Source organism: Herpailurus yagouaroundi, unplaced genomic scaffold, assembly GCF_014898765.1.
Source record: "Herpailurus yagouaroundi ecotype Mexico unplaced genomic scaffold, PumYag 210, whole genome shotgun sequence".
Classification (NCBI taxonomy): domain Eukaryota; kingdom Metazoa; phylum Chordata; class Mammalia; order Carnivora; family Felidae; genus Herpailurus; species Herpailurus yagouaroundi.
This window is the reverse complement of record NW_024412441.1, coordinates 15,788,669-15,804,322: the sequence shown is the minus strand read 5'-3', so window position 1 is coordinate 15,804,322 and position 15,654 is coordinate 15,788,669. Positions and strand designations below refer to the sequence as shown.

At 41.5% G+C, this 15,654-nt stretch overlaps 2 protein-coding genes across 11 annotated transcripts in view; one reads left to right on the top strand and one right to left on the bottom strand.

The window, feature by feature from the left end:
• The window catches only part of PREPL (prolyl endopeptidase like), a 63,764-nt gene extending 61,110 nt beyond the window's left edge, over positions 1-2,654 (bottom strand). For 2 of the 5 annotated variants that reach the window (XM_040453866.1, XM_040453867.1), the window contains exons 1-2: positions 2,500-2,653; positions 658-1,180 (exon numbers count right to left, since the gene is read on the bottom strand). In XM_040453866.1, the coding sequence (XP_040309800.1) occupies positions 658-876 (219 nt within the window). In that variant the 5' untranslated portion in view covers positions 877-1,180; positions 2,500-2,653. Of the gene's footprint in view, positions 1-657; positions 1,181-2,499 lie in introns of all 5 variants that reach the window. The other 3 variants (XM_040453868.1, XM_040453869.1, XM_040453870.1) reach the window with 3 other exon arrangements.
• Positions 2,655-2,968: 314 nt separating this feature from the next.
• Positions 2,969-15,654, top strand: part of CAMKMT (calmodulin-lysine N-methyltransferase) — a 413,830-nt gene continuing 401,144 nt past the window's right edge. For 2 of the 6 annotated variants that reach the window (XM_040453878.1, XM_040453874.1), the window contains exon 1: positions 2,969-3,253. In XM_040453878.1, coding sequence (XP_040309812.1) covers positions 2,984-3,253 — 270 coding nt within the window. In that variant the 5' untranslated portion in view covers positions 2,969-2,983. The remainder of the gene's footprint in view (positions 3,254-15,654) is intronic. The other 4 variants (XM_040453877.1, XM_040453873.1, XM_040453876.1 and 1 more) reach the window with 3 other exon arrangements.

The following is a 15,654-nucleotide window of genomic DNA, read 5'->3' as shown; positions in this document are numbered from 1 at the left end:
ACATAACTTACCATCATAACCAGGACATTTTTGAGAGAATACTATTAATAATTACACAGGGACAAGAGGTGTAGATGGGGCCTGTCCCAGGCAAATTGGAATGTGTGGGAACGCTCCCTACAAGGGCTATCAGATCCTCAAGGTTGTGGTCAGGCCCATAGCTTGGGGTCTGGTGAAAGTACAATAGTCTGAGAACATCTTCCTGAAGGACCCAAGTGGTCAAAAGTCCAAGTCTTTTTTTTTTTTTCTTTCTTTCTTTTTGTTTGTTTACAAAGAACACACAATTACATAGAGTTATGGAAGCTTACAAGTTTGGGATTCATAAAGCAATTAGTATATTATTGGATTTTTTTAAAAGCTATTATGGTATTCCAGGCATTTCGAGAAGGTGAATTATACTTTGAAATGCACGCATAGGCATAAGATTTCCTAAGCTGAACCATTTTTCATTAATATACATCTTTATATATTACATTACAGCTCTATAAACGCATGTTTTCACACTTATATTGAACTATGCACAACTGAGTTTTAACATTATAAAAATCACACTAGAATTACTGAGAAAATTAGTAACTGATGGCCTATCCATTCTTTATTATTAAACTAAAATTTATCTTAATGACCTATAAATAGGTTAACTTAAAAAGTCCATACCTTACATGAGAAGCTCCGACTCGGGATGTTCCTTGCTAACTCTGATATCGTGGGTTTATCCTGCAGACACTTGGTTAGGTGACATTTTTTCAATTTTATTCTATCGTAATAATGATCAGCGAAGTTATAGTGATTCAAGTGCTGTTTCTGCATGCATTTCCCAAGGCGAGGAATACTATACTTCAAAGCCTGGAGAAATAATTTGCTCTTCTGCTGCATGATATCAGAGCCCCTGGTTTATGCTCCCTTTGGGGCTGTCAGCACATGATTTCACAGCAGTGGGTTCTCAGAATATCTAAGATCCACAGTTCTTATCCCTCCCCTTCAGGGCCATCCACCCCTCAGGTTATGAATAACTGCAGACAGCTGATAACTCAGGTTAAAAATACCTGAAAACTTGTATAAGTTACAGTTTCATTCAAATGACACCTCTTGGCAGACGTGACTTAAAATGTCTCATTTGTAAAGTCAATCCTATCAGGGTCAAACTACGCAGCACTGATTCTGGTACACATGAGGCAAACTAAAAAACAATAACAAAACAAAACAAAAAACAAAAAAACAAAATAAAAATTTGCAAACAAACACATAGACTTAATGGCATCTCCGGAACTCTTGAGGGCTTTACAAGGCAAAATGGCTTTGGTCTTACATAATTCAGAACATGTCTCCGGTGTGTATATTAGGAAAACGCCTAATTACTTAATAAAGGTAGGGGAGTGTTGAGTGTTTGCTACATGCCAGACACTTTTATACACTTTGTCCAATTTAAACTTCATAAGGACCTCCCCGATAGAGTAGCTATTGTAATGTTCATTTCACAGGTGAGCCAACTGTGGCTCTGGGCGGTTTTAGCAAAGTGCCTTGGGTCATTTGGACAGTAAGTAGTAGAGCAAAAAGTCCAATCTGGCTGGCTCCAAATGTTAGACGTAACAATGGACTTAACGTTAAAAAGGTGTTGAGCTCTTTAGTTAAAACAGAAGCACATCACTTTAGGATGAACAAATATAATGTGAGGCCGCCCCTGGTTTCTGTTGAAAAGATGGTTCTTATTAAACCATCAAAGGCTCGTATTTAAGAGAGACACCTGGGTTCAGATCCTCACTCGGGCACTCACCACTTGTGCCTCAGTTTCTTCATCTGCAAAACTGAGATGATGACATCATTTACCTTATGGAGTTGTAAGAATAAAATTACAGAATTTATGTTAAGATCTCAATACAGTGCCTGGCATGTAGCGTGCACTCAATAAATGCTTGTTACTATTATTACATAAAAAAATCTAAGTTTCTTGCACACTGTTGAATATCATCATGGGAGTCTTCCCCAAAATGCCCCTCGGTATCAAAGATACACTATTGCGTCAGATTTACTACAGATTTGATCCGCTCCGACGATTCCGCCCCCCCCCCACCCCCCACCCCCCGTAATCTCTGTGTCGCAGCAAAATAACGGGCGAGTGGGGATAAGAGATCAGCAGCCAACACTAACCACCTCCACCTCCCCGCCCACCAAGGTCCCGTTACAGGGGCCTGTAAGGCCCTCAGTCATTATATCCACGCCAGAAGCCTCAATCCATCCATCTTTCATCCGCAGGGAGAAGACAGTATGCAAAGATAAGGATGGGGGGGGGGGTGTTCCGGGAGGACCTACTCGTTTTCCCTGTGCAACTCTCCACCCCAGGGATAAGACGGCGCGAATGAGAGAAGGTCAGGGGAGGTGGCAGTATGTGCCACGCAAAGAAGGGACGCTAAGCAAAAAGCGACCAGGGGGGCTGACGGGTGTCTGGGTGAAAGGAAGGAGAGGACCCCGCCCCCGCCACGGTATGCCTTCCGTACGTACGCAAGTTGAAGGACAGTTGGCCGGGCTCTAGACACCGAAACGAAGGAGGGCAAGTCTGAGAACCAGAACCTTTCAGGAAGGAGCACAGGTGTCACCTCAGTCGCGTCCAGCCCAAGTCTGCGTTCCGCAGCCCGCAGAACGACAGCCAATCCAGAGCCGCCCAGATCTGGTTTGCAGCACGCTGATCTACGTAACCCCAGTCAAACACTAGCGTTAAGCGGATTTCGCCATTTTTGTTGTGGTCATGAATAGTTTCTCCTCGTGTTTTTTTTTTTTTTTAACTGTCAAAGTTCTAAGACTTTTGGTTCTTTGCTAGTCTTCTGTGATCTAGATGAGGCAGGGGACAGTGGGAAAAGAGGAGCCGGCGTCCCATTAGTTCTGCCACAGCTCCTTACCCTTTGGTCTGCCCTCACAAAAGATGGCCACCAGCAAAATGGTGCAATGACGCGCTGCCCCGGTTGCCAAGGAGACACGAATACCGGAAATGCGGAATTCGGGGAGGGCGCGCGCGCTGGGGCGGTCGGAGCTCACAGGTCCTGACTGGGAACAAGTACACAGGTCCTGGCAGGGGAGAGTTGTGGTCGCGACGGCGCGTGGTATAGGCGGGTTTAATGGGATGGAGTCGCGAGTCGCGGATGCCGAGGCCCGCGAGGCTCAGAGTGCTGCGGCCGAGGGCCCAGCAAGCGGCGACGCCTCTCAGAGGCTTCCAGTCTCGGAGCCCTTGGGAGCTGCCCGGTGGAAGCTTCTGCGGCAGGTAAGAGAAAGCCCACTCACCTCACCTTTGCCTCTGGCCACTTCCCTCCCGGGTACGCAGCGAGCGACCGGTAGAGTGTCTCTCCTTTTTGCAACTCTGGGAGTTCGCTCGTAGTTTTGCCGGGAGCCACGTGAGAAGCGCCCCCTTGCTTCGGTTAAAGGTCCCACCAAAAGGGAAGAATTGGATTGGGTGGGGCGGGGAGGGGGCAGCCAACACTGAGTTCCTGGGAAACTCAGATGGAAGTATAAGATCTTTTTTTGGACATTTGTTTGCATCTCGGGGACTCTTCTCTGTGCTCACCAATCCAATTGGTGGGACCGCCGCTCCCCATCCTATGCTATTTTCTTTCTTGCTTCTGTTTTACTTCTTTCCCCAGGTTTCTTCTCCTTGCTTCTTATCTCCCAGCCTCAGTCTGGTTCAAGTCTGGCCCCTTCCTCGGAAATCAGCGTGGTTGACTGTGTTGGGACTGTGAAGTTGCACGCGGTGTCGGTACAGCGGAGAGTGGAGGGTGTATCCAGAAGAGCTGCTTCTGTCTTTGGTGGCATGTGAAAGTTTCGTGTTGATCTTGTAGTTTGAAGTGATCAGCAAGATTCTTGGTGCCCAAGGTGGACTAGTCCGGGTGTGTTGGTTTGTTTAACGGCGGTCATTTTCTAGTACTTTAGAGTTGCTGCTGTTGGTAACTTCAGTTGTACACAGGTTTGACAAATGTCTGATTTGACATCGCCGACCCTCTTTCCAAACTGCTTGAAGTAAAATCTGTTTATTGTTTTGCACACCAGTGTTAATCCTCTGCCTGAGCTTTTCTCCTGAAAACTTGACTCGAGGACATTTTCCACTTCTGACTGTTGTATTTCGAGAAGGATTTCCCAGCTACAGCCACTTGGAGATTGTTTGCAGCTGTCTCAAGTCACTTTTTCATATAATGTCATGATGTGACTCAGAGATCATTTCTTTGCTGATGCTTTGAAAGTGTATCCAAAGCATTAATGGTCTGGTTTTGTTACTAATATTACAAAATTATAGGATATTAAATGCATCATTCATAGATCATTCTCATAGGAACTTTCTACAGTGAAATAAAACAGCAGTTAAAGTTGAATTATCAAAGTAGTAAATTAGGGCATTAAATTAATCAAATCTTATTGTGATAATTTCAGTGATTCTTAGTATGGTAAAAACTCCAGCTGACCAGCACATATGTTCATTCTGAATTGCTGTCTACATCAGATCAAGGACAAGCTTCAGCTATGGCTACCATTTGAACTCCCCACATACTTTGTTTGACATTTAATGTTTTGGTACACATGTGTATTTTGCTTAGAGTCTTGTCTTCTTTCTTACTCGATGAAGTTCATTTTTCACAACTACATTTTAACATCCTCTGTGAAGCCTCTCCTAACTCATCTGGGCTGAGTTAGACCCTCAACTCACTCTACCAGTGAACCCCATATCATATCATTTTATGATCATCTGATCAGAGTCCATATAACTTACCAGAATGGGAGTTCTCCCTGGGAAAAGATGATATTTTATTGATCTCTATCCTCTGCACCTTGCACAGTGCCTGGGTGGTTTTTAGTAGATGTTAAGTGTTGTGGAAAGCCTGAAAGTAAGAACAGGCTTTAAGTGGCCCATAGTATCAAGTCCTCAATGTATTGTATCATTTAGATATTAATGAGTAACAAACAACTACAACATCACAATGGTGTACAATAGTTAGCATTTATTTTGTGTATCCATGGGACACCTGGGAGTTGACTGACAAAGGCTATGATCAGCAGACTTTAATCCTTGGACCAGTTGGCTGACATATTCTCAAGGTGATGGCAGAAGTATAAGAGAGTAAAGCCCAACCACTAAAATTCATTTTAAAGTCTTGCTAACTCCTATTATCTGAGGTAAGATACTTGGCTAAGCTTAAAATCAAAGGGCCGGGAAGTATACTCCTTCCTTGGCGGGGGCAAGAAAGGAATAAATCCATAATAAATCTAACCTACCATGTATATTAAACATTTGCAGGTGCTTAGTAAATATGTTTCAAACTAACTGACCATCCACATCTTGTAGGCATCCAGAACTGGAAAACTGAGGAATCTAAGCAGTGATAGAGATATGCAGCGCGCTCTCTCTCTCTCTCTCTCTCTCTCTCTCTCTCTCTCTCATGGGACATCTTCATGACATCTGCTTATGCCTGCTTGTTTTCTTCTACACAGTTCTGTCGCTCTATTACCCCATAGGGCTCCAGTGCTATCTAATGGTCCTTCACTTTAACTGTTCAATAATTTTTTTTTTTTGGTTTTGTAATTAACCTTTTTTAGAAAAAGCCCAGTTGACCTAGTTTGTCGTTTGATACCAGGTCACATGATAAATTGCTGACTTTTGAGCCTAGTGCTCACTTTAATCAGATGAAGACTATGGATCAATATTGATAGAGGCTTTAGATAGTATTCTGTTTTCCTCTTTGTTGGGTGTCATTACCTGATAGCAAAGATGGCTGCTGGTAACAACAGGCTTTCATCATGTACCCAACTAGTGATCCAGAAGAAATGACCTTTTTTCCCAAAACCCAAATAATGCCCTTTGAACAACTCTAATAGGCCAAGGTTGGACCAGTTGTTGTGTCTAGGAGAATGAGGCATTTTGGCTACCTGGAACGTTAGCCCACCCTGTTGCTGGGAAGATAAAATCCCCATCATTAACACGTAGAGTGAGGGAGGGGCAATTCCTAAGAGGAAGGGATGTAGGGCAGATGAAAAAGTGGCAGTGATCATTACACCCATACTCACAAACACCTTCAGAATGAATAATTTTGCCTACAGGTCTCATATTTGGCTGAAGAATCTGATTAATGGACTATTTCACAGCATGATTTAAATTAAAGCGCTATGCTGTATGTTTGAGACTATCAGTCCTGAAAGAGATAGCATGATTTCTGGAATGGAATTTAATATAACTTAATTTCGGGCCCAGATCCGCCCTTAACTATTTGTGTGATGGTGAGCAACCTCTTTGGACCTCAGTTTCTCAGTTGTGAATGAGGGAACAGTAGTAGATTTCTCTAAGACCATTTTCATCTCGGATTATTTTGGAGTGAAATTATTTACCAGCGTTAGAAATAAATTCATTTTCTATGTTCTTGTCCTGTTGTTTTATGTTTTCCTAACAAGGATTTGATTGATGTATTTTTAACACTTAAAAACAAAACATTACATATCGGGGGCACCTGGGTGGCTCAGTAGGTTAAGCATCTCACTTCCACTCAGGTCAGATCTCATGGTTTGTGGGTTTGAGCCCTGCATTGGGCTCTGTGCCGACAGCTCAGAGCCTGGAGCCTGCTTTGAATTGTGTGTCTCCCTCTCTCTCTGTCCCTCCCTTACTCACGTTCTCTCTCTCTCTTTCGAAAAAAAGTAAACATTAAAAAATTTACATATTGGATAAATGTGCAACACTGCGTATACAAGTGAGATTATCACGGTTTCTTTAAAGTATTAAAAATGATTTTTACAATGTCAAAGACAAAAACAAAGGATAGGGACAGTATGCATAGTATGAGCCCTTTGAGAATTATTCATGGTTTTTTAGTTTTTAAAAAAAAATTTTTTTTTTCAACGTTTATTTATTTTTGGGACAGAGACAGAGCATGAACGGGGGAGGGGCAGAGAGAGAGAGGGAGACACAGAATCAGAAACAGGCTCCAGGCTCTGAGCCATCAGCCATCAGCCCAGAGCCTGACGCGGGGCTCGAACTCTCGGACCGCGAGATCGTGACCTGGTTGAAGTTGGACGCTTAACCGACTGCGCCACCCAGGCGCCCCAGTTTTTTAGTTTTTTTTAATGTTTATTTATCTTTGAGAAAGAGATAGAGACAGTGTGCATGCAGGGGAGGGACAGAGAGAGGGAGACAGGATCTGAAGCAGGCTCCGGGCTCTTATCTGTCAGCACAGAGCCCAACATGGGGCTTGAACTCACCAGTCGTGAGATCATGACCTGGGCCGAAGTCTCATGCTTAACTGACTGAGCCACTCAGGCACCCTTACTCATGGTTATTTGTATATGTAGGCATGCATGTTTAACAGTGTGCTCTCCCAGAATAGTAGAATTTCAACTGGGTTTTTACTCTTCTATACTTAAATTTCTTTTACAGTAAACATGATTTTTTTTTTTTAACGTTTATTTATTTTTGAGACAGAGAGAGACAGAGCGTGAATGGGGGAGGGTCAGAGAGAGAGAGAGAGGGAGACACAGAATCTGAAACAGGCTCCAGGCTCCGAGCTGTCAGCACAGAGCCCGACGCGGGGCTTGAACTCACAAACCGTGAGATCATGACCCGAGCCGAAGTCGGACGCTTAGCCAACTGAGCCACCCAGGCACCCCAACATGATTATTTTCAAATCACTTACCAAAAACTTATTAAAATGCCAAAATGCATAGTTTTAATTTTAACATCTTTGAAATTGAGATACGGCTTTTAGTTGACTGCACGCTGGTTAATTGGCAGTCTATTCTATATAACAACAGAAGAAAGAAATGTTGCCATCTTGTAATCAATGATGTGTTAAATTTAATGAAGTACAGTCATAGGAAGGGAGGACTTTTTTTTTTTTCATTTTAAGGTAAAACACTAAAGACCCTTGACTACCAGAAAAACTCCACATGATTGAACAAAATTATTCCCAGATCAAGATGCTTTATACAGTAGAAGACCTATTACCTGGATTGGTTAACTGAGAGAGTTAATGAGGTGAATCATAAAAATGATACATATTCTAAAGTGAAGCTATAACCTAAGTGCTAAATACTTCTAGATATTTATGATTAGTTCTTTAGACTTTTTACGGTTGGCTTCCCACACCTAAATTGATAGTATAGATTTTGGGGCACCTGGATGGCTCAGTCGGTTAAGTGTCCGACTTCGGCTCAAGTCATGATCTCACGGTTCGTGGGTTCAAGCCCTGCCTCAGGCTCTGTGCTGACAGCTCAGAGCCTGGAGCCTGCTACAGATTCTGTATCGCCCTCTCTCTCTCTCTGCCCCATCCCTACCTGCTCTCTGTCTCTCAAGAATGAATAAACGCTAAAAAAAAAATAATAATAAAAAATAAAATATAAATAAATTAATAGTAAGGTTTTAAGCAACTTTTATCAAGCAGACTTGCCTTTACCTTTCCAAAACATTCAACTTAGTTTTTTATTTTTTAAAAAATTTTTAAGCTTATTTATTTATGAGAGAGACAGACAGCATGAGTGGGGGAGGGGCGGAGAGAGAGGGAGACACAGAATCTGAAGCGGGCTCCAGGCTCTGAGCTGTCAGCACGGAGTCCGATGCGGGGCTCGAACCCACGAACCGTGAGACCATGACCCGAGCCAAAGTTGGATGCTTAACCGACTGAGCCACCCAGGCGCCCCTCAACTTAGTTTTTATGGAAGCAACAACTCGGTTTTAATTACCATTTTGTTTGTTTTTGCAAATTTAATTAATGACAGTAACGAGAACAACTGGTGTAACAAAACTTGTGAAGAAGCACCGTTAACTTGGCAAACATACGGCTCAGTAGGAAAGGGCAAGAACAGTGCTTTGGCTACTACCTTAAAGTCCACTTTGAATATTTAATAGAGGGAATGGAAAGCGTCTGTTAATCCAGAGTCAGCTAACAGAGCTGCTACTTTATAGCGTGCTCTGTTTAGGCCTTCTGGTTCTATGGTTAAAATGGCAAACAGACACCAGAGACCTTGTCTTGCAAATGCTGATGTGCACTTGTAGATTTTGAACTGAGGATTGTGGTTTGGATTTCTACTTAAAGTGAGGGACTGGTGTTTATTGGCATCACTTGACTTAATGGCAGCAGAGGCTGAGCTCTTTCGTGCTTTCTCTCTGTCTCTCTCTCTCTCTTGTTTGTTTTTTTTTTTTTTTCAACGTTTTTATTTATTTTTGGGACAGAGAGAGACAGAGCATGAACGGGGGAGGGGCAGAGAGAGAGGGAGACACAGAATCCGAAACAGGCTCCAGGCTCTGAGCCATCAGCCCAGAGCCCGACGCGGGGCTCGAACTCCCGGACCGCGAGATCGTGACCTGGCTGAAGTCGGACGCTTAACCGACTGCGCCACCCAGGCGCCCCTCTCTCTTGTTTTTTGACAGTAATTTATTGACGTAAAGTTTTATACATCATTGTATTTATAAGGGCTTTTTCACAGTGTTAAGATAAAACTGACATTTCAAGTTAGTATAGAATTTTAAAGTTCTGAGGCAACAGATGACATAGATTTTTGCATGCGCTGTGGAGCGCGCTTGAGTCTTAAGGATCCGGTACGAGGTTCGCCATTAATCCCTGCTGTTCAAACCATGTTGACATGTATGTCAGTGACTGGAGGAGATTTTGTTTTTTATGTCTGACTTATTAAGATTAATAATTGGTTTCTCTGGATTCCTTAAAAATATTTAGGATTGTACTTTAGGTTAAAAAAGAGGATGTGAATGTTTTCTTGAATTTTAAAAGTATGTAGTTTATCAGTCCCAAACCAAGATATTCTCCTAATACGTTTTTTAAAAGAAATGAACTTTTGGGGCGCCTGGGTGGCTCAGTCGGTTGAGCGTCCGACTTCAGCTCAGGTCACGATCTCACAGTTTGTGAGTTCGAGCCCCGCGTCAGGCTCTGGGCTGATGGCTCGGAGCCTGGAGCCTGTTTCCGATTCTATGTCTCCCTCTCTCTCTGCCCCTCCCCCGTTCATGCTCTGTCTCTCTCTGTCTCAAAAATAAATAAACATTTAAAAAAAATTAAAAAAAAGAAATGAACTTTTAATTGTGGAGTAAAGAAAAAAAAAGTTTAGAAGGCTCTAGATATAAAAGCTTTTGTTTTCAGTTTCACAGAGCTGTATTAACCAATAATCTTCCTATCAGTAAATGTAGTAACTTTTCAAAGGTTGAATAGTTTAGCTGCCTTTCCTGGAATAATGCTGAATATTTTTATATGCCCGCTTTTGTTTTTTATTTATTAAAAAAATTTTTTTAATGTTTACTTTTGAGAGAGAGAGAGAGACAGACAGACAGACAGACAGAGTGTGAGCAGCGGAGGGGCAGAGAGAGAAGGAGACACAGAAACTAAAGCCGACTCCAGGCTCTGAGCTGTCAGCACAGAGTCCGACGTGGGGCTCAGACTCACGACCTGTGAAATCATGACCTGAGCCGAAGGTCAGATGTGTAACTGATTGAGCCACCCAGGTGCCCCATCACCTGTCTTTTCTTATACGTTACTTTTATGTATGTATGTATGTATGTATGTACATATGTATGTATGTATTTGTTTATTTTTAAATTTTTATTTAAATTCTAATTAGTTAACATATAGTGTAATATTGGTTTCGGGAATAGAATTTAGTGATACAACTCTAAATGTAAATGTAAATCTAAATCTAAATGATTCATCTCTTACACATAACACTCACAGAAACAGGTCCATTTTTGGAAGCTGCTTTCTCCAGTTTCTCTCTTGACCTCATGGTCCTTGGTCAGACCCCAAGTTTTATTTATAAGGTTTTTAACCTTCTTCCTCTGAACTTAGTTCTGAGATGCTTTCTAACTCCTCAGATTTTCTATTGTCATATAATTACCTGTTCTCAAGTTATTTAGTGCTGAAATTACTGAATCTGGTGAGTGGAATAAGGAAAATATCTTACTGTTTTGAAGTCGCTTTAAGCATTATTGTGGAACTAAGGAATATTTAAGCAATTTGTTGGCACAGTGGAAAGGGAGCATTGACATTGGACACATGTGGTTCCAATCCTAGTTCCAGCACTTAGTGTGCGCTCTTTGTTGATCTCCTGTATCAAGTGTTTACTCTTCATGGAATGTACTTTTGTGTCACCGTTATTTCCATCTTTGTTTTTTATCCCTGCCCTTATTTCCTTATTTTTAATTCCCCTCATGCATCTTTAATGAATGGCATCCTGTGGTATTGTATTTTTCTAAGCCACTTCAAGTCCTTTTGGTAACAGTTGTGACATAAATTATTGTCCTAGAAGTTGTGGGAATTGGGCACCTTTTATTAAAAGGATATTTTTATGAAAAAGATCTCACAACTGTGAGATATGACCTGAGCCAAAATCAAGAGTTGGACACTTAACTGACTGAGCCTATTTATTTCTGTTTTGTACCCTCTTGCTTCATTCTTTTGGGGGCTCCCTAACTCTCAAAAGAGAACTATTATCCCTTTGGGGCCCCAGAATTAAGCACCCTTCTGGTTTCAGACCATCTTGATTGAACTAGTAAGTCTTTACCATAGGGTGATTTCTGCAGTGATTGACCATTTTGTTGGGAGATCCCAGATGTCAGTATCTACAGGTCTTTTTTCTTGGCCCATAGCCCCCAAAAGGAATCTTGCAATCTCTTCTCTGGCTGATATAAGACTGACTGCCTGTGATCTAGAAGGTAAGTGAGGGAAAGGGATGTTCCTCAGAATGAAGAGCATCTTATACCATTCTAAGCTCTGCTTGATGTTTACGACCATCATTTTATGATACCCTTTCTCTAGAAATTTAGAGAATTCAGAGTGCCACTGTGGGAGAGAAAGGTAGTTGCCTGGCATTGCTGATGGAATCAGGGGATCTAGTAACTTCTTAAAAATATTTTCAACCACTGTTTCTGTGTTTAGTCTTACTTCTCTATCCTCATTGCCATTAGCGCCCCCAGTGACCAAGTCTTTCCTGAGTGTGTGGTAGAACTTTGCTGCTTCTTGGCTTTCCCTTTGTCAGCACTTAGATTTTGGCAACCTGTCGAATAAGTTACTATTCATCATGTCTCCTCCAGGTCTCTTTGTCCTTTTGTATTTTTGCTATTTTTACTCTTTAACTGGTATTCTGGGGAGTTTTGGAAGGGTTAGGATATAACTGTGTGTGTGTTCGGTCTGCTTTGTTTAACCAGAAGTTAGTTAACTATGTACTGAGTACCTGCTCTCAGCCAGACGTTTTCCAGATAGTGTATATTATTTTAATTAATTTTCACACAAGTCTTGTAGTCAGTCCACAGTTACCGTCTATCAGGCATTGTATTAGAAGCTGCAAAGTAAGCGTTACTATTCCTGTCTTACAGGGGAAAAGACTGAGCTCAAAGGATAATAAATGTGCTTGCACTCAACTATTGAGGGAGAGGCTCTCCTGCTGCAAAACCCTTGCTCATTTTCTGAGTGACATTACTTTTAGAGTATTGGTTAGTAGGGTTCCTACATAGTTATGTTCAGTGTATTTTAGTTCTGGAGTAAACAAATACTTCAGGTAAATTAAATGGGTTTTAGACTTTCATTGTGTTTAGTTGCATACATTTTTTACCTGATGGGTCCAGCAGTCCATGCATTTTTTTACCCCTTCGGATATTTGATATTTTGACATGAACTTGTTTGGTATAACATGTATCCTTGATTAAAGAACTCATTGATTTAGAGGAATTAGACAATGTCTTGACTTTGAGCATTTTTCTTCACCCCAGATAATGCAATCTGGATTTTATTTAATTAGATACCTAGGAGCTTTGAAGGTAATATTCTAAAAACGGTAGTTGATAAGATTATACCTCGATGGGAGATTCAAGTATCCTGTCAGCTCACAAAGCTGCAAGTATTATTGGTGGCATTAAAATAACTGAATCTTCAGGGACGCCTGGGTGGCTCAGTGGGTTGAGTGTCTGACTTTGGCTCAGGTCATGATCTCATGGTTTGTGGGTTGGAGCCCCGCGTCTGGCTCTGTGCTGACAGCTTAGAGCCTGGAGCCTGCTTTGGATTCTGCCTCCTCTCTCTCTGCTCTTTCCTTGCTTGTGCTTGTCTCTTTGTCTCTCCCTCTCTCTCAAAATAAACATTAAAAAAATTGTTTTTAAGTAACTGAATCTTCAAACTAAAAAGAAATGTCAAAAGTAATTGGACTTGATTTCCCATTGTAATTACCTTTACTGAATACAGATTATATAAAGAAGTGCTGTTTTTACCCTAAATGTATTGCGTGTTACTTCCATTGGGTATCAGCTTGTTCATATTGTAGATCATGGGATTTATTTAAACTGTAAAAGCCCCTTCTAATATTATACCTGTGGCAACTTGATTTTTTGCCTTAGTGCTTTGTGGTGCTGTAATCTTGACATCAGACATGTGGTGCTGTAATCTTGACAACATAATTAATATAAAAAGTGTTTGAGGGGCGCCTGGGTGGCTCAGTTGGTTAAGCGTCCGACTTTGGCTCAGGTCATGATCTCACGGTCTGTGAGTTCGAGCCCCGCGTCGGGCTCTGTGCTGACAGCTCAGAGCCTGGAGCCTGCTTCAGATTCTGTGTCTCCCTCTCTCTCTGACCCTCCCCCGTTCATGCTCTGTCTCTCTCTGTCTCAAAAATAAATAAACATTAAAAAAAAAAAAGGTGTTTGCTTTTTGGACATTAGATGGACAAAACTACGACAATTTATATCTACATTTTACATTTTTAAAAGTTTAATTACTTTGTTTTTGTCTTAAGAGTTAGCTCTGTTGGGTGGTTTTTCTTCCTGATAACCATGGTTGACATAGTAATAATAATAAGGCCCTGTTTTTGGTAAAGACTTTTAAATAATTCATTCTTTAAAAAAAAAAAAAAGAAACCTTCAACCAAATCAAGGAGAGACAACCTTTTCTGATCCTCCATTAAAAAACCCAACCTTCTAAACCTTATACATAGTGTATAAATTTTAAACAGATTTCTCTCAAGATTTTATCTTGATAAAAGATAAAACTGCACCTGGGTGGCTCAGTTGGTTAAGCGTCTGACTCTTGATCTCAGCTCAGGTCTTGATCTCAGGGTCTTGATCTCAGGGTTGTGAGTTCAAGCCCTGCATTGGGCTCGGCGCTGGGCGTGAAGCCTACTTAAAAAAATAAATTAAAATTAAAAAAAAAAAAAAAAAGATATGTTCATACTGATGTGTTCTCTGGCTTGGTGCTGACCTTGGTTCGCTCTTTTGCATATAAGAATTATGGCATCATTAGAGTCAGAGTTCCTCTTTAGGTAAGAGGAACAACTCTAGCTGTCTTTAGCAGGAAGTGATTCAATATAGTGGATTAAGTGCTTACTCTTTGGACGTACCAGAGGAGCAGGCCAAGAATGAGTCCCAGAACAACACAAAGCCCCAGAACAACGCAAAGCTGGCCTGCCAACAGAGATGTCACCTCTCCCAAAATGAAGAATCTGATCTGTGTCCAGCATTACACTGTTTTATCTATTGTCTCTGGTGATGAGGAAGCTGCTGCCACAACTACAGACTCTGGAGGCACATTTTTGCCTCCTAGATCTCTCTCCCAGCAGAGGTGATGCCCCTTGTGCCTCCTCTCACTTCCCGTTAAGTTAGGGAGGGAACACTGGACCTCTGCTGAAGATGCCACAGAAGAGCCAAAAGTCTTTGCAACTGTCCTACTAGTGAAAATCACAGAAATGTAATTACCACGTCTGTTCCTCTTTCAGAGCACACGTTAGTGCATCTGATTAGCTAACAGGATCACATCTGAAACTTTGGTTGGTAGGGACTCTGGGAAACGTGGCTTCCAGCTTTCTAGCTTTATGACATCGGTAGGTATCTTAGAAGGAAGTTGGAATGGATGACTGATGTCTACCATGTTCTCCACAAGCAGAAACGTTAAGAGTTTAGGCTCTGTAGTCGGCCTGGATTTGCTTTTTCCTAGCTTTCTGACTTGGAGCAAATTAACATCCCCTTGTTTCCTGTCTCATATAACAAGTATCTACCCCACAGGGTTATTTGAAGATTTAGTGAAGAGTGTGGTAAGATAAGCATTGATTCTTTTTTTTTTTTTAAATACGAAATTTATTGTCAAATTGGTTTCCATACAACACCCAGTGCTCATCCCAACAGGTGCCCACCTCAATGCTTATCACCCACTTTCCCCTCCTTTCCACCCCCCATCAACCCTCAGTTTATTCTAGTTTTTAAGAGTCTTTTATGGTTTGGCTCCCTCCCTCTCTAACTTTTATTTTTTTCCCTTCCCCTCCCCCACGGTCTTCTGTTAAGTTTCTCAGGATCCACATAAGAGTGAAAACATATTGTATCTTTCTCTCTATAGCTTATTTCACTTAGCATAACACTCTCCAGTTCCATCCACGTTGCTACAAAAGGCCATATTTCAGATGAACATTGATTCTTACTTAGACATTGGGTTGTCTTCGACGAGATTTGCTGGTGAGCAATCTGGGCCTGGAGTTTTCTTTGGTAGGACTTTTATTTATGCATCGCATTTAAAAAAAATAGTTTAGGACCGTTCAGACTTTTTACTTCTTGTGTCAGTTTTATTTTTATTTTTATTTATTTATTTAAAAAAAATTTTTTTTTTTTCAACGTTTATTTATCTTTGGGACAGAGAGAGACAGAGCATGAACGGGGGAGGGGCAGAGAGA